This window comes from Prunus mume, linkage group LG4 (assembly GCF_029339155.1).
Source record: "Prunus mume cultivar Tortuosa linkage group LG4, ASM2933915v1, whole genome shotgun sequence".
Classification (NCBI taxonomy): Eukaryota; Viridiplantae; Streptophyta; class Magnoliopsida; order Rosales; family Rosaceae; genus Prunus; species Prunus mume.
The window spans coordinates 2,626,187-2,649,158 of NC_142701.1; the positions used below are offsets into that span (position 1 = coordinate 2,626,187).

The 22,972-nt window shown below is 35.3% G+C and overlaps 4 protein-coding genes across 9 annotated transcripts; 2 read left to right on the plus strand and 2 right to left on the minus strand.

Annotated features, from left to right (window-relative positions):
• The first annotated feature begins 358 nt into the window (after positions 1 to 358).
• Positions 359 to 7,657, plus strand: LOC103328534 (DTW domain-containing protein). Of its 5 annotated transcripts, none has more exons than XR_016126295.1 (9): positions 362 to 694; positions 1,798 to 1,938; positions 2,111 to 2,203; positions 2,292 to 2,418; positions 2,814 to 2,923; positions 3,353 to 3,433; positions 3,789 to 3,871; positions 3,995 to 4,274; positions 7,614 to 7,657. XR_016126295.1 is itself a non-coding variant. In XM_089050966.1 (8 exons), the coding sequence occupies exons 1-7, from the start codon at positions 389 to 391 to the stop codon at positions 3,873 to 3,875; spliced, it is 945 nt and encodes a 314-aa protein (XP_088907092.1). In that variant the 5' UTR covers positions 359 to 388; the 3' UTR covers positions 3,876 to 3,902; positions 3,995 to 4,129. The 5 variants fall into 5 exon arrangements, 2 of the variants coding, with proteins under 2 accessions (XP_088907092.1, XP_088907090.1); XR_016126294.1 differs by lacking the exon at positions 7,614 to 7,657 and adding an exon at positions 4,827 to 5,251; XR_016126296.1 differs by lacking the exon at positions 7,614 to 7,657 and adding an exon at positions 4,606 to 4,811.
• Positions 7,141 to 9,101, plus strand: LOC103328535 (GPI-anchored protein LLG1-like). The gene is made up of 3 exons (XM_008230930.3): positions 7,141 to 7,505; positions 7,614 to 7,670; positions 8,543 to 9,101. Exons 1-3 carry the CDS (start codon positions 7,418 to 7,420, stop codon positions 8,893 to 8,895), a joined length of 498 nt encoding a protein of 165 aa, XP_008229152.2. The 5' UTR covers positions 7,141 to 7,417; the 3' UTR covers positions 8,896 to 9,101.
• Positions 9,102 to 10,926: 1,825 nt separating this feature from the next.
• Positions 10,927 to 11,766, minus strand: LOC103328536 (uncharacterized). The gene is made up of 2 exons (XM_008230931.2): positions 11,519 to 11,766; positions 10,927 to 11,255 (listed from the first exon to the last, which is right to left on the minus strand). Exons 1-2 carry the CDS (start codon positions 11,645 to 11,647, stop codon positions 11,142 to 11,144), a joined length of 243 nt encoding a protein of 80 aa, XP_008229153.1. The 5' UTR covers positions 11,648 to 11,766; the 3' UTR covers positions 10,927 to 11,141.
• An 8,345-nt stretch (positions 11,767 to 20,111) lies between these two features.
• On the minus strand, positions 20,112 to 22,301 carry LOC103328537 (lumazine-binding family protein). 2 transcript variants are annotated; one of them, XM_008230933.2, is made up of 2 exons: positions 21,346 to 22,301; positions 20,112 to 20,380 (listed from the first exon to the last, which is right to left on the minus strand). In XM_008230933.2, the coding sequence occupies exon 1, from the start codon at positions 22,209 to 22,211 to the stop codon at positions 21,369 to 21,371; it is 843 nt and encodes a 280-aa protein (XP_008229155.1). In that variant the 5' UTR covers positions 22,212 to 22,301; the 3' UTR covers positions 20,112 to 20,380; positions 21,346 to 21,368. The 2 variants fall into 2 exon arrangements, with proteins under 2 accessions (XP_008229155.1, XP_008229154.1); XM_008230932.2 differs by having other exon boundaries at positions 21,361 to 22,298.
• Positions 22,302 to 22,972: the final 671 nt, after the last annotated feature.

The window sequence follows — 22,972 nt, forward strand, 5'->3', positions numbered from 1 at the left end:
TTGATGGACTTTCTTTTAAGCAGAAGGTGATGGTTTGAAACTCTATAATGTCAAAATTTTGCAAAATTTTAGTATTGTGAGGCGGCCAGTTTGGTTTGAATAAATAATCAGTGGGTTAGTCTGATCCGACTTTCAACCCAAAATTCCGACAAAAACAAAAACCTAGACCAAACCAAACTGATTTCTGCCCAATTTCTCAGATTTTCAGTTTGATTATCCACCCTTAATAAAAACCATAACTTATTCTTTAAAAATAATAATAATAAAATAATTATTAAAATAAAAATAATAAAAATAAAAAAGAAGAAAAGAAAATTGCAAATTTACTTCATGTGCAAAACGGCAAGTTTAGGCTATAGTAACATTGCACACGAGCAGCAAGTCCACCATGGCCTCGCCTAGGGCCTTCACATTCAAATGCTCTCCTTCTCTCGCCTTTTCCACCAAGACACTCATGGACTCAAAACCCAGAACCCTCCGCAGCCCATTTTCATGTTCAACTTCTGGCTCCCCTCAAAGAGAAGCTCGTTTAAGCGACGCTGTTGAAGGCGCCATCACATTGCAGGAATGGCAGGGTTGGGGCACCACGTCCCCTCTGCCCGCCATGGTTACGAAAATTGTTGAGGATTTGAAGGCTTTGGAAAAAGATATCGATGCCCCGATGAGCTTTGGTGGTAGTGGTGGCAAACTTCAGGTATAACATTTGAACAAATTGTTTTCTCTTTTGTCTTCTGGGAATCCTTGGAGTAATTTTTGTTTTAATGCTATGTTAAATTCGAATAAAGCCAAGGAGGAAATGAAAATTAGATATTGATATGTTGTGTATATGCGTATGTTGTTGTTTTTTTTTTTTTTTTTTTCTCTTAAATACGTTAAACATAGCACTATCCATCAGTTTGCCCATCCCACACAATGATACCAAAGCAAAACTCATGGCCTTCCCTATATATCAAACATGGTTTTGTGGAATATAGGTGTTTAGCATATGCCTTGGTTGCTATAAAATGAAGAAACTGAAGCTCTTTCCAAAAGAAAAGAAGCAACTGAAAAGTTGATATGGGTATTGGAGGAAATCAGCCCTCTTAGCTTTGTTTGGTGCTAGAGGGGAACAAACTGTTGCGGTTTATGTTAGATTATATATGTAGGTCTAGGTTTTTTTGCCACGGCAGCCGCATTTGTCATTCTAGATCTTTGATCAAATGATTTTTGTTTGAATATATGGTCTAGATTGAGAATCTGCCTGACATAACATATAACTTGCATGATAATACACACATTTTTTTTTAAAAGAAGAGAATAATACACACATCATCTTATATGTTTTATATATTCTTTCATTTGTTTGTCTTTTGACTGTATTGATGGTGTTTGGAAATTCAAAATGTTGCCATAAAGGCTAAGGTGTTTGCTTTCTTGGGTTACAACTGGTGAAGTCTTAAGAGGTTAAAGTTTTGATTTCCTTCTTTTTTAGCCGTTTCTTATTTTTCTCTGAAAAGAAATGAAGCTTGGTATTTATTGACTGAGAGTTTGAGATTATTTGTGAAAAAAAAAAAAACAAGAGAATGGTGGTGTATATATCAATGGATGTTTATCAGCATCTCTCAATACCATTGTAATATAGATAGCTTAGTTGGTTCAGTGGTCAGGGTGCTTCAGATGTAACAAATTTATACCTTTCTAGACTTATTCTATTAAAGGTTTAGTTTGGATGCAGGTTTCCTTTATTATTTTCTGATTATGCTCAAGGAGTGGTTGATAATTGGCTCTGAAGTAGGTTGTGGATATCTTACTTTTCAGGGAGATTTTAAAGTGCAAGAGGATAAAAAGCACCGGAAAACCTATCAGGCTTTAGGTGATTCTGAACAAAAACTCCAGTTCTTTGCAGCTCGACAAATAGCATGTCGTTTGCTGGGAAGTAGGGGCTACCTTTGTCAAAAGGTATTTATTTATTCTGTAAAAAAAAATTTCACATTTATCAGGTTTTACCTTCTTCCTCTCAGTGAGGCAATATTGATGCATCCTAGAAGGGACGTTTATGCCTTTTTACCATTTCATATCTTCATATAGTGTCACCATTATATATAATATAATGCTTATTATCACTTTGCAGTGCTGGCTTCCTTTGGAAGATTGTATGTGTTCAAACGTCACACAATCCACTCTTTGGCATAGAATGAGGTTCTGGTTATATATGCATCCAAAGGTTTGTTGCTGCTCATTTTATGAATCAGTTTGATACTTGAAAACAGTTTTCAAAAAAATATCTAAATTAGCATTCATCATTTTTGCAGGATTTCTTGCGACAGAACAACACTGGAAAGTTGCTATGGCAAGTATTTGGCACTGAGGCAGCAACTTTGTGCCTCTTTGGCATTTCAGAACATGAAGAAATAATGTGGAATGCATTGAAGCTAGCAGGTCTATTTGAATTTTCTTCCTCTTTCAAAGAATTTCAAAACTGATGGTGCCTATAAATATCAAGTTGACCAGCTCAATGTAATTACTGTAGTGCTACTTTGAATTATTAAACTATTATTTGGGAAACATGATACTCTTTCCTTATTGTTAAAAAACATACTTTGGTTCCAGGGTGAGTTTTGACTCCGATAAAATGGGTGCTTTATTTTTTTTATTTGTTTTGTAGTTTGTAGCTACTGGCTTTTGCAGTAGATACTGTATTTGCATGTTGAAACTTAACTATTAGAATTACTACCCAGCTAAATTGATGAACTCAAGTTGTCAGTGTTATTTTGAGCAGTTAGTTAAACCTTTTGACTCATTAACTTCTGTTTGGGATTTTACATTAAATACAGGAAAAAACAATGTTTGGTGCCTTTATCCCAACAAAAATGCAGCGTTAAAATCGGTTGAGGATGTCTTTGGCCAAGAACCGTCGCCATATCTGGAATGCACAGATACTAAGGTATTATTGTTTTACGCCATGTCTGGTAGTGCTCTTCTTAGTGTTCTTTTTGTTAGTAAAAAAATTTCAATGATATGCTTCCTACATTATTCATCCAACAACATTGCCTGCAAAAGCACCTATGAAGTGCTTCTCTAACCCCAAAAAAACTTTTATCTACTTCTGTTTCTTGGTCAAGAAATTTTATCTACTTCAGTCAAGCACTATAAAAGCTGTTTTTGTGGTTATCTGAAATTGCTTTTGCATTCCCAAAAGCATTACCAAACTCACCCGTGGTTTAATTAGAAATATTGGTTGTCTCTTAGTAACCTTGTCAATAGATCATCACACTAGAAAAGGTAATAATTAGGCTTCAGGTTTCTTAATGAGAAATCTCTTATATCTTCTTCAAGTGCACATGGCAGTAAATTTCAATTTGGCTATGCGCAGACAAATGAAGATGGAACCCTGAATTTCATTTTGATTGATGGAACATGGAACAATTCAGTTTCGATATTCAGTCGTCTGAAGGTAATACTGTCAGGCTTATCTTTGTTTCTGTGTTTTTTCTTACTTACATGTTTTGATTATTGCCTACAAAATGCATAATGCAGATTTCTTACATAAATTCATGTGATATATTTAACCATCAACCATGGACCTCTACCAATAAATTATTCCGTAATAGTCTCTCTTCTATTCATGACAATAGAGTCAACGGCTCAGACCTTTGATGCCTATGATATATGCAGATAATTTGCATTACTTGTATGAAACTATCAGATGAATTAGGGATAACCTAGCTGACAACAAATCAATTAAATTAAATTTTAACGAAAGAACCTATAGTTCTCTTTGGGAGTTTTTCACATGATTCTATGTGCAGGATCAAGCAACGTCAGTTTGGGGAGAGGCAGACTTTCCTTGTATTTCCCTGGCCACTGGTGTATCTGCGATGCATAAACTTAGGTAAGAACTATAATTTCGGAAAAAAAAAAAGGTAAGAACTATAATTTTTTTGTTTTGTTTTGTTTTTAATACAGAGGCTTTTGTTAATCTGGTTTTTAACTGATTGTGTTTTGTTAAGGGCAGGCCTCAACCATCATGGGATCGTACCTGTACAGCAGGAGCGGCTATTGGCCTCCTCTCTGAGCTGCAACTTCTTCCGGAGTTCAGCTCCTTTGGATTCGAGAAACAGGCTGAGGCTCTAGAGGATACTTTAGTTATATTATTAGAAGCACTGACAACTAGAAGAGTTCGGATGGGCAGGTCCATCACTCGTAAAGTAAGACACATGAGCGGCATCTGTTAACAGCCAACCAAGAAAACTTAATGTTTGACCTGATACCAGGAGAGATTTCTAAATGTTGAGGTAATTCCACTGAATTCTTTAATACCTTATTTCTGAATGCACTATATTTCTCTTCTGTTAGTTTATATTCTGTTGAATTTGCTTCCCATGAATGATTGGTTCACATGGATGCCATTAATCAATACAGGTTCACTTGGTTATGATTAGCATCATAATAGTCGATACTCCAATTATTTCTTTGTTGACTTCCCATGTTTGTTGCTCCCTCCATAACACCCCCCGCCCAAAAAACCTCTCCTCTCCTTCTGTGCTTGCCTAATGTTCATGATTGATTGCTCTCATAGTAACCATCTTGTAAAATGGATTACATCTTGTTTCTCTTTTATATAAGGTTTCCATTTATCGGTTGACAACGCATCACAAACGAAACTTGGTAATCACTAATAGAGCGAGTAATACACACGTGTGGCTACAACTCCTCTATTTTCCAGTTGCGCTGCCTCTTTGGATACACTTACTAACAGCTTTTTTCTTCTTTGTTTCTGGGAAAAGTTATTACTAGTTGCATTTCTCAGTACTCCTTGCTTAATGAAATATTGGACCTTTGTTCAGGCTAGTCAGCCGCATACTTCAGAATACATTGTTACCAAGTGAAGGAAGAAAATCTGTTTTTGAGGCACCGGACACTCACGTTTCACGCAGAATGTGTTTAATGGTGAACTGATGAAATGGAATTTGTGGATTGTGTCACATTTTAATGAGTCATTACTATCGACATTTTTTTTTCTTGCCCTTTTGGTATCCATTTCTTTTTGGGTATCCTTGGGGGTTAAAATGGTTCGAGTGGCCGATTGAAGTGCAGCTTAGAGCACCTCCACCCCAAAGGGCAAGGCAAGGTTTGTCACTATTCATGTGAATAGTGGCAGCCATTGCCTTTTTTGTTTCTACCCCAAAAGGCAATGACAATTACTATTCACTTTAATTTATTTTCTATTTTTTATACTTAAACCATTAATTTTGATAAGATTTTCGGTTGCCACGTGTAACTATTTAGTATAAAATTCTCATCTCAAATTTCAAATAAAATTTTTGGATAAGATTTTCAGATTAAATTTTAGGATAAGATTTTCAGTTGTCACGTGTCCATATTTATTATAAAATTCTCATCTCAAATTTCAGATACAATTTTCGGGTAAGATTTTCAATTGTCATGTGTCCATATTTATTATAAAATTCACATCTCATTCATCATACAATTGAAATATCTACTCACTCATCATACAATTGAAAAACTCTCGATCCTCATAATCCGATACAATCGAGTACAAGGATGACTCAATCATTAGAGGAGGTGGTTCCACCGGATCACGACGTGGGGGAGTATTTTCTTTTGGAGGACGTAATAGTTTTTTACATGAAATGCATCACTGGAACCGACTGCAGGCATTGTTCACTTGAGGAGTCAAGTGTAATGATTTTCATCTTTTTTGTTTTGCCTTGAATAATCTATTAAAAAATTGAAATTGGAAATGCAAGAAATATAATTGAAAAACTCCCGATCCTGATAGTCGCCAATTAAAAAACTCTCAATCCTCATAGTTGCCAAGATTTTGACCGCTTCGAACGTTTGTCCATGACCCTCCAGTTTCGATGGAAGCGACCATTGTATTTTTACACAAATGAAATTTTGTAGTAGAAAATTTGGTGTTAAAAGTGAAATATATTGGAAGGAGATGGATTTATATGAAGATTTGGTGTGGAAAATGAATAATATTGGTAGACATTTATAGGGAAAAAAAAAAAACTCCATAATTTTTTGATTTTTTTTCCAATTTTTTTAAGCCAAAAAATGGATAGCTGTTGGATTGGATAAGATTTTTGGATCATCCAGGACGTGGCTTGTAGCCATTGGTTTCTGGCAGTTGTGGATCAGAAAATCAATTTTTTTTATAAAACCTTTGGCAACAATTAAAAAAAAAAAATTGATTTTCTTGCGCGAAGGCAACAGCACGGGCTGCACTTGGCGCACTGGAGCTGCTCCCCGGGCCTAGGGCCCCCTCCTACCTGGGCTGGCCGCTTGCGGTGAGGTGCTCTTAGAAGCTAGAATGACAGTACATTGCTTACCCTACATCTTGACAGGTAGAATTCTTACAATATTTATTTAGTAAAAAGTGCATACCAGCTAAGCTTTGAGGGCCCCACCAATGCGAGAGAATCTGCCTTGTAACCGGTTTTATATCCTCTTGTGTGTCTCTCTAATTGCATGATTGCTAAGATTTTTTCAACCAATTTGTGTCAAAAAATAATCCCTCTCACTATTCTTTCATATAGCAAAGCATGCTAAGATCTGGGTAACTCAGAAAGTTCATGATAACCCAAAGACTGATCTTGAATTACAAACCCCAAATGACATCCCCCATGGGACAATTTTCAGGCTGTATAATATAGGGTGACGAGGGAAAATAGTGTCAGGCTGACTAGGATAGATAGATAAATATGGGAGTTAGCCGTGACTTGGGTGGAAGGGGAGGAGCTCTGAGGTGGTGAGAGTGGCGGCTGCGTAAAAGTCTTATTCATCTCTGATTTTAACAGAAAGGATCCATGATTCAACACAATATCAAATTGAAGGACGATTGTAACTATTTTTTGGAGACAAAAAATGAAAATGTAATTTTTGGTATAATTGAGGCATTAAGGTTAGGGTCATTTTGGGAAGATCGGTGAGTTGGGAATGAGTGATATGCTTTTAGCTGATAAAATATTTTTTTTTCTTCTACAATGATGTTTGACCTTAGAATGTACTTATCTTACACTTCTGCATTTTCTCGTGTATGTGCTATGCGAGATTATTATATTGTGTTCAAATATATAAATAATTGGGACTAAAGATAGAAAAACAAAAATAACCTTTTTTGGGACAACATAGATCAAACCGACAGTTGCCACTTTTGGCAATTGCAAAATTGCAATTTGGAGAGACCTAAAACGTTTCGTTTCTCCAAATTTCATGCAGCGTTTCGCTCTCCTCCCTCCAATTCTCTCTCTCTCTCTCTCCTCTCCCTCTCCCAACAAACAGAGAGAGGTAACCAAAGCCATCAAAAAACAGGGGCTGAGCTCAAACTCTTGGAAGACAGAGATCGACGACATCACACAAGTGGTTCGGTCTCTGCACAAATTAAACCCCAAACAACCTTAGCAATACAATGTCGTCTGCTTCGAATCACGGTCTTCATCTCTTCTTCTTCTTCTTCCTCTTCTTGGGCTTCGCCTCCTCCGCCACCTTCCTTTCCAGTAATTCATTAAATTCCCATTTAATTTGTTTATGTTCTTTTTCTTTTCTTTTTTGTTGGAAATTTAATTTCTTGGGTCGTTGATTTTATCTACGTATGAATGTTGCAGATGATATTTTCCAGTCTGGTGGATCCATTGGACGTTCCCTTCTTCAGGCCAAACAAAGTAATTCTTCACATTGCTTTCTCCTTTAAATTGTCAATGCCCATAAATTCCATGGCTGAAAATGTGTTTGAGAATCTGTACACAATGTTCAGCAAACATTCAGTTTTTTATGTATAAAATGGTATTGTTGGTCTCCCACACCAAGAAAAGTCGACAGATTTTTGGGCTGACAAGAAAGAAAGCAAAACATTGTCTTCTATATGCAGCAAACTCTGAGTAAATCTTCCTGTTTTGTGGCCTTGTTTGTACTTTTTAATGAGTTGCAGTCAAAATAATGACACATAATTCATCTAGACAAATAAAACATAAAAGAGTTGAATACAAATTGCAGTAAAGAGACTTGCTTCATTGTTGTATATTGACTCAACCTGACAGAATCCTAGCTTTTATCTGCCCTAGTTGGACAGGAATTGCTTTCTTTTCTGTATCATTTCAATCATTTTGGAAATCTCACTGAAATTAATAACGAGTTTGAATATTGAACTTATGAATCGGTTTTGTGACAATTGTTTAGGGAAGAAGTTCCAGTATGTCTCAGATGATATGGAGAGGGTATTGCCTCTCATAATTGCCACCACTAGGCAATAACAGGGCAATACAAACCTGTGAAGTTGCATTATATTACATAAATAATGTATTGTACTGCTAGAGGATACCAAATTTCTTACTATGTCCACAATCCTCGGAATGTCGAACGATAAAAAGGGATTATTACTGCTAGAGGACTATAGTTCTTTGTTGAAACCAAAACCTGATATTTTTTAGATTTTGATTTGGTGTCTCTAGCTAGCATGCTATGTTTTACCGGCATTCTCTTAGCTCTGAGATTCTCTCACCTGCTTGTTTCTCTTGTCTTTTTGGGTTATCTGCAGATTGTCCTGTGAACTTTGAGAATCAGAACTACACAATCATCACAAGCAAGTGCAAAGGACCCAACTACCCAGCCAAGAGCTGCTGCGAAGCCTTGAAGGACTTTGCCTGCCCTTTTGCAGATGCTATTAATGACTTGAAAAATGATTGTGCTACAACCATGTTCAGCTACATAAACATTTATGGGAAGTACCCTCCTGGCCTGTTTGCGTCTCAATGTCGCGAAGGGAAAGAAGGTCTCGCATGCCCCGCTGAGGCACCAAAACCTCAGAAGAGTAGAGGTCAGATAGCAGCTACTCACTCCATCATACTAGCACTCACTGCAGTCCTAGTATTATCATTCAATATGTTCTGAGCTGGTGTGAAGTGTGGAAAACACCACCCAACTTATAACCATTAATTCAATTAACTTTCCCTGCTTTCTCCCACCAATTTGTATGCTTGAAGTTGTACTCTAAATATAAAACTGCCCAAATAGTATAACTTTATTGTATGCTTGTTAGTGTGTGTTCATCACTGGACCACACACACTGCCAAAATGAAACGACTTCGTTTCCATCCGATGTACAATCTGTTGTTCTCCTGGGATGCATGGCCTTCATAGTATATGAAACACCCAATTAAGATCTCAGATTTTCTTATAGGTTTACCAACGTACTTATAATCCATACTCTAGCACCTAAGCCTATGTACTCTGAAATGGTGGTAGCTGCAAACCTCCAATCAGATGGCCTGGTACTCCAACTGCCTAAGTTAACCGTTTATAATGTCACCTCACACAACGTGACAATATAAAGGTAATCCAATGGTACCCAAGTAAGAAATATATAATTAAAATCCACCAGAGAATTGAGAAAATCTCAAAGTCTCAAAGTCTATTGATAATGAAAATAAGAATAACCACCCTAATCACTAAACTAAAGTTGGAATAAATACTATCTCAACTATTTTGACCCAGTAAACTTCATTATTTGGCCCAAAAAAACCCATATGTCACAACAGTTGATGAGTCTTGTTTGATTGTCGTGTTCTCTTTGAAACAGCATGAGCCCAAATCGAAGCTCGGTACCCAAACATATAGAGAATGACTATTTGGAATATGACATGTAGTCTCCACTTTACTTGAAGCGGTCTTTAATTCAAATTGAGAATGTTAGGCTTTGCCTATAATGTTGTGGGTGGAGAGCAAAGATGCAACTTGAAGGGTACAACCCAAAACTTGCCCAAACTCGACCCAAGAAGAATATTCTAAAATGAGCACTGCTATTCAAATGGTAAGTTGACAAGTTCATCATGTTCTAACAATTTTAATTTAATGGTGATAAAAAAAGAGAGTAAAGTTTGGTGCAGTCAATAAAAGTACGCTAGGCATTTGAGAAAACTATCTTCCTCAAAGAAGCACACAAAAGAAAACCAATAAATATCACAATCATGGAAGAAAACGAGTGCTATAACATTCTGACATCTTCTTTGGTGACCACGCATCGTTGTTGTTGAAGGATGTGGTTGGGTGTGGAATATTTCCATGATGCACGTGAAAGGCTAAATTCCTCACCTAAAGCTTAATTTTGGTGATGCACTAGTCAAACTTGAGCTCCAATATCTTAAAGGGGTTTTTATAGCTTTGCTTTTGAGAAGTGACGTATCTTTGGTGCCAGGCATGTCATAGCACAAAAGTTTCAAATGTGAAACTAAGAATATTCTTTCTTTCTGTAATTGTTAATGAATTCACTTCTAAATAATCAATTCTATGAAATTAAAAAAAATATTATCCTACCAAAGAGGCTGACAAGATAAGATGATTCTTAGACTAAATCTAGACTATGTATATTAAGTTGATTTTTATGTGAATTAATGGCCAAATTTCACACCCGAGGTATGCAAACGCTGACGCGTCTGTGTGTGAATCCTTATTTAATCGAATCTTCTTTGATAAAGTTAAACCATTTTGAATATGTGGTCCTAACTGACAATATAACATATATGGATATATCATAACGTAACATCTATGTGGTCAAGAGAATATTATTATAGTATAGGCAATAATATCTTAAGCAAAGAAGCCCATTACTTTCGGGATGGTACTTGTGTCGAGCAATAGGGCTGTCGGATAGCATTATTTTGCTATTCACGTCCAATCACACACCGCCATATGAAATTCTTATCACTCGTACCGAAACTTGATTGTCATGATTTACAAAATTTTCTCCTCAAAACGGTTACAATTAGAAAAAGGAAAAAAAAAACCATAAATTCATTTTCATACTTCCTCTGTCACATGTGATTTTATGAAAGAAACAGATCACCATACCAGATGACTTTGGCATCCAATCCAGTCATGAGTCCACTGGCAACATTTAGTAAAAGAAAGAAAGGAGACCAGAAAACAGGGGAAGAGAAATTAATTGCACATGAAAGCTAGCCCTTAACTTAAAGTTACAATTCCTCTCTTTCTAGTACAAATTTCATCTACCAAACAATTAAAAGTCCTATCTTCAAGTTGTTTCCTGAAGATGGATCAAAATCACATCATCATAGGCAAAAATATATTTAGATTTGAAGAAGATGGAGCTGTGAGGCTTGAGTTGAGACCAGATCTTATTATCTATGAGCAGTGACTAAGGTTTCAATAAATCTCAAGCCATCGAACCTCGGCGCAAATTTTTCTGTGGAAGGTGATGGATTTTCTTGATTTCTCTTAGAAGAGACAGTCTCCTTCAAAATCAAACATAACAGATCAGTTTCTTACTTCATGGGGTAAAAAAGAAAAAAAAAAGTAGAAGTTGGGTGCTAGAGAGTTTCTCTTTTTGCTCAAAATTCCAGATTTCAATGATTTTCTTTTCTTATTTTTTTTCTCAGCAACCAAACAGAGCAGAACCCAAGAAAAATAGGAGCAGCCAATATGGGCTAAACACTGTGTGAACAAAATCAAACGTCTCAAGAAAACCCAGAATTCGAATTGAGGTTTTTTTAATTACCTGATTAGAAAATCGCATGGTTGAATTAGACACAAAGCTTGAAGAAGAAGAGGAAGAAGAAGAAGAAGCAGAGAGAGCAGTAGCAGAAGCGGCGGCGACTGAGGCTGCTAAAACACCAGGCTTCTTCATGACGGCTGAAGATGGTATAAGCTACCGGGATCTCTGGACAGCCTAGAACTTGGGAGACTGTTTGTTTCGGAGGATAATGAATGAGAAAGTGAGAGAAAGCAAAACTGTGGGCAGTTGGAGGGGGTTTGGCGGCATATATATATAGTGGTCGACCGTGGTCAGTGGTAATTTCGAACGTTTACGCGGCAACTATGCCCAACTTGGGTTTCGACATTCCAAAATTGCCCTTTGCAGTCTTTTTTCACATATTTACAATTGTCTTAAATGCCCTCGGATTTTGAAAATAGTATTCAAACTCTTGCATTTGAGAACAGTGAAAGGCTAGTGTGACTATATCTTTTTGTATAATTGAATCCTTTATGGATCGGAATCCTGTATGTTATGGGGTCCAGATTTGATTACTGAATGCAAAGACTAACGAATTTTATTGTTTCGTTGGGGGAGGGATTCGACTTAGGATTTCTTTCAATACGAACTATTATTGGCACTTCAAAAAAGTTATCATACACTCATCCTTTATAAAAACACGAGAAGAAAATTGTATTTAAATAAATATATAATTACTTTTTGCCTTGTAAATAATAGTTTTCTGGAAAAAAAAAATTATAATTACCATCTTTCAATTTCTAGTATTCATGTATACAATGTACTTATATGAGCTTAAGTTGAATCCAACCAATATAGCTTGAGTGCAATTGTGAGTGAAAAGTGTCAACCGAGCTCATCTAATTCAAGCCTAAGGAATTGGGATCACGACCTTATTTTCTCAAAAGTTTACCTAAGAGAAAGCAAATGCAACATATGTGTGTTTTGTTAGTTGGTTAGGGTAGTGTAACTGTCTCTTTGAAATTGAGTTTGAGTCCTCTTATTCCCATATATTAGAGCATTTAGAATATTTCCTTGTAAAATAAATATACAAATGCATAAATTAAGCATGATTAAAATTATATAATTAAATTACTTGATTGGACCATTGCAGTACAAAAGTATTGATACTTGCATTAAAGAAAGAAAAAAAAAGAGAAATACATTGAATTCAAATGATTCATTAAATCTAATTATTTCAAAGACAAATATTATATTGAACTTAACTATTTCAAACACATTGCATCTAAGTGTTTATTTTAAAACAAATTAATCTATTAGTAGGGTATAGCTCAATTTATTGATATCTTCCACCTCCACCTAAGTGGTTAGAGGTTATGGCACTTAATGAATATTTGTGTATTGATAAAAATAAAAATAAAAAGAATATTTGTATAAACTCCTTACCTCAATTTTTTATACTCACAACAACAACAACAAAAATAACATTAATCTAGCATTGTTTTCAAAATTGAAATACTTTCTTTTCAATAATTTCAACAAATGGATCATTCTATTATGTGGATATATAACACTTGTATTTGTTCTTTATTTTTGTTACTTAACCCATTAATTATTTCAACCAATCTCATTGATTGCTTATATTTGATTATATTTAATCTAAAAAAATGGGATGGTATAGACTGTAGTCCATACAACCTATTATCTAGCTCTGTTCCTGAGATTAGTCTATACCAAACAAATATTTATGTGCCCGTTTGGCATTACTTATTTTGAGTGCTAAGTGATTTTTTTAAAAAAATTGGGAAGCCCAGCCGTTTGATAAACTATGAGAAAATCACTTATTGTTAAAAATTGTTGTGAGAGAAAATTATAAGGGAAAGTAGCTAATAAGTTGCTTTCATTTTCTGATTATGCAGGAATTAGTTTCAAAGATGTGCTGGGTTTAATAATTATACGACAATCATTTTTTGATTATGTGGGAATCAATACCAATAACACTTTTAACAAAAAGTTTACCAAACGTCAAACTACTTTCTCTCACAACTGATTTTTCTCACAACAAATCTGACAGTGATTATTTTCATAGACAACAATGTCAAACTGGCCAAGTCTTGTAATTGTATCTTCTTTCATTTGGTCCAACTTGTTATTCGAGAATTTTTTTTGTTCACTCAATTGTGATAGTTTCTTTTTTTCTTTTTTTCTTCGAACCAATTTATGTTGCTAACCTCACCTTCCAAGTATCCACCAAAGGAAAGGAAAAAAGAGGGACAAGAGTGAGGTTAGATTATTGATCGAAAATAAGAAAGATTGAGGTTAGTTTTGTAATAGGGAAAAAGTCGATCTAGAAAGGCACGAATATTGGAGGGGCAATTTGGTAATGTGGCAATCAGTTTTAGGTATTTCTGCGGCACGTCGATGTTGATTTTTTCGAGATGAAGTTGGCCCTGATAGGCTGATATTTTCTAGCCACTCTCAATTATCTCCTGCCACGTGAATGATCCAGATTGTACCGCGCGAGCACCACTAGTTTCGCAACTTAATTAATGGCCGATATCTTTGGAACGAAATGTGTGGAGTGGGCGGAGTGGGGTTGACAGTTTGGAAGTAATAAATGAAATTACTATTTTAGCCACCCTCTGAGTGGCATTATTACCATACACTTCGTTTTCATCCCATTTTTTATTTTTGGAGACCAGCCACGTCAATTATTATTGTTTTTTTTTTTTTAATGTTTGATAATGAATGCTTGAATATATTCAATTTCTTGTTTAATGATTCAAGTCCTCAACTTAACAAGCTAGAAGGATTTGGGTGGGATTAACTAGATGAAATTGGTATCCTAGTGCTTTATCATTCTTGGTTTCGTCTTTTACATTGTTTACCTATTCTTATTTAGATTTTAAATCATAATAATTCTCTTATTGTTTAATTTAAATATATTTAGAAATAAATCACTTTAGTATTTAATAAAATAACTTGATCCCTATTGGAATTATACTTTATTTAATTTGAGTGATATTATCTACTTGCAATTAATCATATCAAATCATTCTCATTCCCTCCCACTCCTACTATCATATCTAGAATCCATGGATTTTTCCATAATCATTTCATCTTCATTAGATATTTCACTCCCAAATTGGCCACGCTCACGAAGCAATTCATTTTGCTTTATCTTGGTTACCTTCAAACTTTTCAAGTATTCACAAAGCAATTCATTATAACCATACGCTATATAGGTCATAGTTAAAGAGGAATGAATCTTTATATGTAATAAGTAATGTTAAGTTAGGTTATAGGAAACATAGCAAAGGAGGGAGCATATCTTGCAATTGTCTTAGGAAACATCATGCGTGAATAATTATAGTGTGGTATTAGAGTATGATTACCTGGTATAATTTGTTTACATGTTATAATATAAGTGGATATTTATCGATATTATACTCCAAAAGTGGGAACTATGAATCATGTCGTCTATTCATCTCATAACACGTAAACAAGTTATACCACATCATCGTATTACATTACCATTCAATAATTCATCCATGCGCGATAAGTGTACAACTTTTGTATATCGTTTACCATAATCATCCTAATGTATCAACTTTTGTATATATATTTTTTAAACATGAAAATGACCGGAAAGTAGCTAAGCTAAATAGTTGAATTGAAACGTACTGTTTAAGCGAATCCCGTCACTATACAATATACTCATAGGTAAAATCTTTTCTTGAAGGGACTAATGCGATTTTTTACTTCGTTTTTTTTATTTTATAGATCTTCGTTAACTATACATAAAATCACAAAAGTTTAATTTTGTAGCTTTTAAAAGAATATTATAAAATTTAATTTATTATGTGTGCATATAGTATATACAACAAGTATGAATATTTCTAGGAAGACTTGGTCAAAACTTGGACTAATATAGATTTTATAACAAATCATAATTCATACATATGGCAAGAGGCAAAAGAAAAACAAAAAAGTTGCATATGCCAAAAACTAAAAAGAGCTTCTAATTTTTTTATAATATATATTCTATACACACATTACTGCTATTAAATATTTGAAAATAGAATGGCTTAAAACGCTAAAAGAGTAAAGTCTGCGTGTTGAGTACGTAGTCAAGAGTAATACAGTAATATAAAGAAAACACGCAAGCAAGAAGCATGACTCTTTCTGAAAAAATGAGCCAAAACATGAAAATCTATATAATTATCATTCTATAATAAAAAAGATGAAATTAATAAGAGCTTCTAATTGTGTATAATACTACAATTGCTTCAAAGGGTTCTATACATATAATAGAAATAGATGAGACATAATAGTGATTCTCATATAAATATAACATTTTAAATGGAATCCAAGTTCACTTATATTCAACATCATTACTCATTCTAAGTCTTTTATCATTCTCTGTTTTTCTTCGGGAGATTTTTGGAGCTCGTTTTTTTGGGTACAAATGTTTCAGTCGGCTAGAATTTCCAACCAATGGGCTTTACGAGAATAATTTAAATATGTTACTCACACAAGTATTATCTAAAGAAATTTCACATTCAGGATACCAAAGTGGGATGATGGAACGAAATACTTACATATATGGCCTAGCCTAATGTTGGAGAACCATGATGCAATTTAACCAAGACACACCATGCATAACATGTATTAAAGCATCAGGGGAAGAGCTTCGTAGGCGCCGTCCTCCAAGCCGAAGAGCTATTATTTGGAACGCAAATTGCCTCATAAAATACTCAGATATAAATTTCCCATGTGTGGTTTATTTAATAAATTTGAATAACAAAACATAATCCTAACTACGGATAAAGTTGTTTGAATACTCCTAGAAATCCTAGGTATTACAAAGGAATTAAAATAGGAAAATAACAAAGTTTCCAAAAACTATAAAAACTTTAAAACTGAATTTAAGGCTAATAAACGATCTTGGATGCTCGAAAAGCACATACATCATGGCAAAACCATGAGCCATTCTCTTCGAATTGACTGGTCATGGGCCCAATTCCAAGCTCGCATATGCAGTTTACCCGATTTGCCTTTACGCGCGCGTCGCTCCAACTCCTCTTCAATTGCTTCCGCCATCTGTTATACATCAATAACTTACTTATAACGGATTTCATACCCATATTTCTATAAAACTCAACACGAGATTGTCGCAAACACACAGAGATTAGATATGAAACTCGGTGTTTGTAAGTTGTTCTATGAAGGCGAGAATCATCATCATTTAATACATTAATTTGTAGAACGCAACAATTCTCCTTTTGAAAGGTCTTCATTGATAGAGTATATTTGGTTAAACATTTATCTGCATAGCAACAACTAAAATATTTTATAAGATGTCACTGTTTCATTGTACCCCAATAACATTTTCGTTTTATCCATCATCCCTTGAAATCTAGAAGAATAATCCTCCATTTTATTGCACAGAAGCAGCCGACAATTAGTAAAATTCAGAAATTAAATTTCCAAACAGCTCAAATAATGTTCTAACTTCACGTTGTTTTTTGAAAATTGAAACCGTTAATCTAGCAACTTTTGTATTCAGAATTCAACATGTGAAAAATACTTGACTCCTTATACGTAAGAATTCAAATTAGAATGATCAAAACAGCTCAAATAAACTGATATATTTGGCATGTAGAAACCCGTAAAATCCTAAATCATATTGAATTATTTTAAAATTCTAAAGAGAGAGATGAGATTGATAAATTATTCATACCATGCATGACTCAGCCTACAGGGAATCAAAATTAAAGTCCCTATCCTTGCCGACAAGACATGGATACTAGAGAGATTGCCAGATCTACTAATATATGAAGTCAAACTCGTTCATTAGATTGCCCAATGCCCAAGTCACGTCTATAGTGACAAAATTATCATACATGGTTGAGATTGAGAATGCCATGCCAAATCAATCCATTCTCCAAAGCTCAAGCAGCACGCGCATTCTATCTTTTAAATGATTTTATTGGGCGGCTGCATCTTCACGTTGTTGGTGTGCTTTTGTCAGACACGACACATCATTGATCCTCAAATTTGTTTTTGGTCGTCATGATGATGATTGATCCTCCTAAACACCCAAAGGAAGCAAAGAAAAACAAAATAATAATATTAAAATAAATTGAAGGAAGAAAGCATGCGATTCTCCAAGATATTCTTTAATTGAAAAATGATGTTGATATAAGGGGTTTGTAGATCAAGTGATTAAGAAAATTTACCCTTACAATCGAGGTATAGGTTTGATCGATTGATTTATTTATTTTTTCAAAATTAAGAAGGGGGAGGGAAAGTTTTCTCTCTCACACACTACCAAGATGTTATGGATTTTCAAACTTGAGACCACTGATCTGCAAGTCAAAGCTCTTGTGTAAAAAATAAAATAAAATAAAATAAAATTTCATACCCATTTAAGTCATAAATACTAAATACGGAAGTTCGAGTTTCTATAAATAAGGTCATTCTCACATGATATAGTAGTGTTTTATTTCTTCAACGCTAAATCCACTCGTGTGAACTGATTTATTCTGAACAAGTAAGATATTGAAATATACTATACACCTCATTTGTAATCAAATGGTTTAATGATAAAACCCCCATACCAACCAATTACTATTATACAAATTTATAAATAAACCCAATCCTAGACATGTATTTATAAAAATACCCAAGCACTATTTAAACATAGAAACACACCCAAAATCAACCCCAAAGTCAACTTTTTGGGTGTGTTTATAAATGAGTTTTGAGTGTGTGTAATAATGGATTTTGGGTATGTTTATAAAATGTTTTGGGTGTTGGGTTTTTTTATAATTTCAACTTTCATTTTGAGTGTTTTAGTGAAACTACCGGGGTGCTTTATGTACTTGACGTTTATTTTATAGTATCAGAAGCAAATTTCGGTGGTGAAGGCACGATGAACTTGTCCTTGTCTTACCTTTCTTACCTTTCGGTTCAGATGGAGACAAATGTATGCTTGGAAGTAGGAAAAGTTCTTTTCTTTCTTTATCTAAAATAACAGCAAGTCAAGCCGAAAAGCAGCTCGACAAAAAAAAAAAAAGGCCATATAGCTAACAAACAATACAGTAAGGAGAAGAGAAGGGAGCAGGGTTGTTCATCAAAGTAGTTGGATGGTAGAAGACCTGCGGTTAAAGGAAGAAGATAACATGGAGTTCCTATTTTACAAAAGAAGGGTAGGTTGTGTTGGCGTTTTCTTGTCAACTCTGCTCTAAAAACACTGGATTGTGGAAATTGAGTGGTTGGTTTTGGCAAATTGTTGAAATGGAGTAGTTGAAGTAGAATCCTCCCATAAAACAAATTGTTCAAATTGTGCCTGGCAATTGATGTTGAGCAAACTGTGTGTACAAGGACATGATTATGTTGACAACATTGTAGCCCACATCACTAGTAAAGTTGTAATGAAGCCTAATTGGATGCCCAATATCAGGCTAATCCCACCGAATGGAGAAACACTTGTGTGAAATGGGAATATCAATGTGTTGCTTTCCCAGCCAATTACAGTGCTATCCCGGTTTCACACAAGTTTTTCTACACCGAATGACATCTAAAAACAGTCAGAAGGATCATAAAAGAACCATTGCTGGTACACCAAAATTGAAATTGTCCACCAGGGGGTTGAAAGGGACTTCATAAAATAAAACAAATAATTGGCAATATTTTTCTCTTTTTTGTCTTTTGATATTTTACCCCTAATTTATCTAACCTGAACCAATAGATTTTCTCTGGTTAATTTAATGATTCTGGCAACACATTTGATATCCTTACTAGCACCAAAAATTAATACATTCAACATAACTGGTACAAGATTAGGTGGTTCACCAAACTCGCCTACAAACCAACCATCTGCCTTTGGATTGGCTTTGAGATTTGAGATTTACTGGCCCATGGAGCCAAGCCCTAGCCTAAGGTGGGTATTATCAGTGTGTAAAAAGAAGGGGCCTAAAAAATCTATAGATTACGAAAGTGAGAAACTAACCTGAGCTCTACACTTTTAACAGAGAGGCGAGCTATATTGCCCATTGAGCTTCCAACAAACAGATGCAAGCTTTTAATGGCATGGAACCACAAGATTTGTTCTCCAATTATAAATAGGAAATTAAGGAATAATCTATTTAACCTTTTTTTCTTTGGGTAAATAGTAATATACTTAGATTTCTACATCAGGAAAATGAGTCTAATGCGCACATCAAAAGGGTTATGGAAAAAGATTTAACACAGAAAAATGCAAAGCAGGCAGCAATATAAGAAAGGGAGCTCGAATATCATAAAAGCACGAATCGACACAAAGTATAAGACATTCTGGTGCAGAGAAGGAATTGACTGAAACTATTAATCACTCATAATAAACATAGCTCAGTTAACCATAGTGAGAAGAATATGAAAGGAATCTTCAGCAGAGCCAATGCAGAATGGTTTTCTTAAAGTGCATTTTAGGGGCAAAGATACTTGAGGAGGGTTACACTGTGTGTGCGTGCGTGCGTAAACAGGGGAGCCATAAACGTCTGTTTGCGTGTGTGTGTGTTATTGCTGAATTAGTCTGCAAAACAAAGATTTCAGCTAGAGTCTGTTACTGAAGTAGTCCTTCACAATACGGTGGTTACAACCAAATGCCAAATTTATTTCTTTTTTATCTTCAGAAACCACACATTTTTACATGAATCAAACGCTGAACTTTTACTGAATGTGAACCTTTTATTAAAACCAAAACCATTAAGTCCTTAAGGAGAAGGTGTATAGAACGCCAATACAATTAAGCTCTAACTATCATACAACAAAAAACTAAACAGCTCTCTTAGAGTCGCTGGTCATGACAGTTACTATCCAAACAACAAGTGTGGTTGTGTACAAAACTGCACCAGTGATGACCTTGCAAAGAAAATGAGAAAAAGAACAGTAAGAAACTTGACAGCATTAGAGAACTTTATATTGCTCAAATAAAGACTCTTTATGATTAATCCGTTGAAAGACAGTTAATACCCCTAGATCTTTGTAATAGAAATTACTTGCTGCATATTTTTTTTTCTTTTTTCTTTCTCCCAAGCTCATATTAGTGCAAAAAATTTCATTTTTACATGTCACTTGGTAAACCATTGACTGGATTTGGCAGAAGCTCAGAAACTTAGTAATCTAATACATTCTTAATTTTCACTTATTAATTAAGCACAAGAAAGAATAAACAAAATTCCATTAGAGTTTCTACAATAAAATGTTCAACATGATGATTGCACATTTAGAAACTATATCGAGCGGCAAGAAAATCTCTGATTTTTTAAAGGTAGGCCATTCATTATCTGAAATACGATTTGTAAAACATTAACTGAAATTGAGATAAAACGAGATTATTTTGTTCTGTTTTTCTTCTTTGCTTTCGTTTGTTTTTGTTCCTGTAGTCAAGCCTTAAGTATCTAACTTACTAAAGATCAAGTTAACTAACTCAGAAAATCCTTCAATCAAACTCTACTCAGAAAACTATGACAGTCACTGCTTAGGGTAAGCTATCAATCCATTTCACCATGATCAGTTCCATACCAGAACACCACATTTAGACGCTCCTGTTTTCAAGCATTACGTCACCCCTTCAAAGTTTTCTCTAAGGATCATCCTACTCAATACACGTATCATTCCTGCAACTCTATTATTCTTCATTTGATAGAAAAGGACATGCCCAAAGAAACTCACAGCTGCTTACTAAAAACAGAACTAAAAATCAATCCGAATAACAGAAAACCACACAAATCTGCATATCGTAAACAATTATTGTTTAATTTAAACATTAAAAGACAAGAAAAAGCATGGGCTCAAATCAGGATAGCAGAAAATAAACAAATTACCTATAAATTGAGTACCTTAAGGGTCATGAAGATTTGATTGACTCAACAAATCCACTGCTGAGAAGCCTCTCCACATACTTGCCGAGTATATCAACTTCCAAATTCACCTTTTGCCCAACCTTCTTCAAGGGAATCACCACGTTCTGCTGAGTATAAGCCACCAACATGAAATTAAAGCTGTCTTCTTTATCAAACACATCCACCACAGTCAAACTAGTCCCATCCACCGCTATAAACCCTTTCGGCACCACATACTTCAACAGCTCCTTTGATGCCTTCACCTTGATCCATAGAGAATCCCCCTCAGGATCCATTGACACTATCTCCCCTGTGCCATCCACATGACCCTGCACAAAGTGCCCACCCATTCGGCTCGTGGGCTGGACCGCCCGCTCCAGATTCACAAGTGACCCTGGTTCGAGCTCGATCAGAGACGTCTTCCTAAGCGTCTCGGGCGACAAACCGACGGTGAAATCGGACAATTGGGTGTCGAATTCAGTCACCGTGAGGCACGTCCCGTTGACGGCAATGCTATCGCCGAGGTGGACGCCCTCGAGGACGGTTTTGGCGCCGATTTTCATGTCGAAACCGCCGTTTTCAGCGGTACCCAGTTGCTTGATTTGACCCATTTCCTCGACAATTCCAGTGAACAGGCATCGGATTGTGTTGCGAGGTGGAGATTTGATATGTGCATGGGGTCTTTGGGTGGAGATGAAGAGGGTTAGAGTGGATGGTTTGAAAATGGCGTTGAAATTGCAGTGGGTTCTGGAAGCGACACTGTGGAACTTATTCAGGATTGACATTTTCCGAACAGAGGGTTCAGGGGTTCTTGAGGGTAAGCTGAGAGACGATGATACTGCTGCCATTCCTGTTTGCTTCTGAGGAAAGTTGGGATCTTTGAGTTTTTAAATTTTGAATATTCGGTGAAAAGGCTAGTAAAACCCAAAAACCCAATTAGCTCATTGACTCGTATTCCTGAACGATTGAAAAAAAGGCTTATTGACTCGTAAGGTTCTCTAACCATGAGGGTTAAACCTAAATTTTCTCCATTCAAAAAGTAACTATTTGGATTTTGTGCATACTCAAATGATTTTTTCTCTCAACCATACAGGCTTAAATTTTAAGTTCACAACTTTATTAAATTGTTTAAGAATTATTTAAGTCTATTTTTTTAATGGATAACTTTTCTTCATTTACTCTTTGTAGGGGTTTTTTGTTCCAAATTTGACGAATGGGCACAAGAAGACAACGAGCAAAATCCCCAAATGTCTAAGTTCGAAACCAAGCTCCCAATAGAGTTTTTAGAAAATCTGATGAGATTTTAAAAGAACACTCTCAGGATCACTTTACTAACACCCAAATAAGCATGATGATTTCACTAATGACTTAGCCTGAGGAGCATGTGGCATGAGAGCTAAGCTTTCACGAGTTTAGCAATTTGAGAGAGAGAGAGAGAGAACAGCATGAGTTTCTTGCAGATGATAAAATCTAAACTGGGAACGAAGGAAAAATTAGAAAGATTTTATTTCAGGGAAAGAAGAAAACAACGGAGAAAGAGGATTGGGTGGCTTGAGTAGATTCCAGGTTGCTTGACAAAGCTTGGTCAGGCTCTGGTTTCTTACAGAGG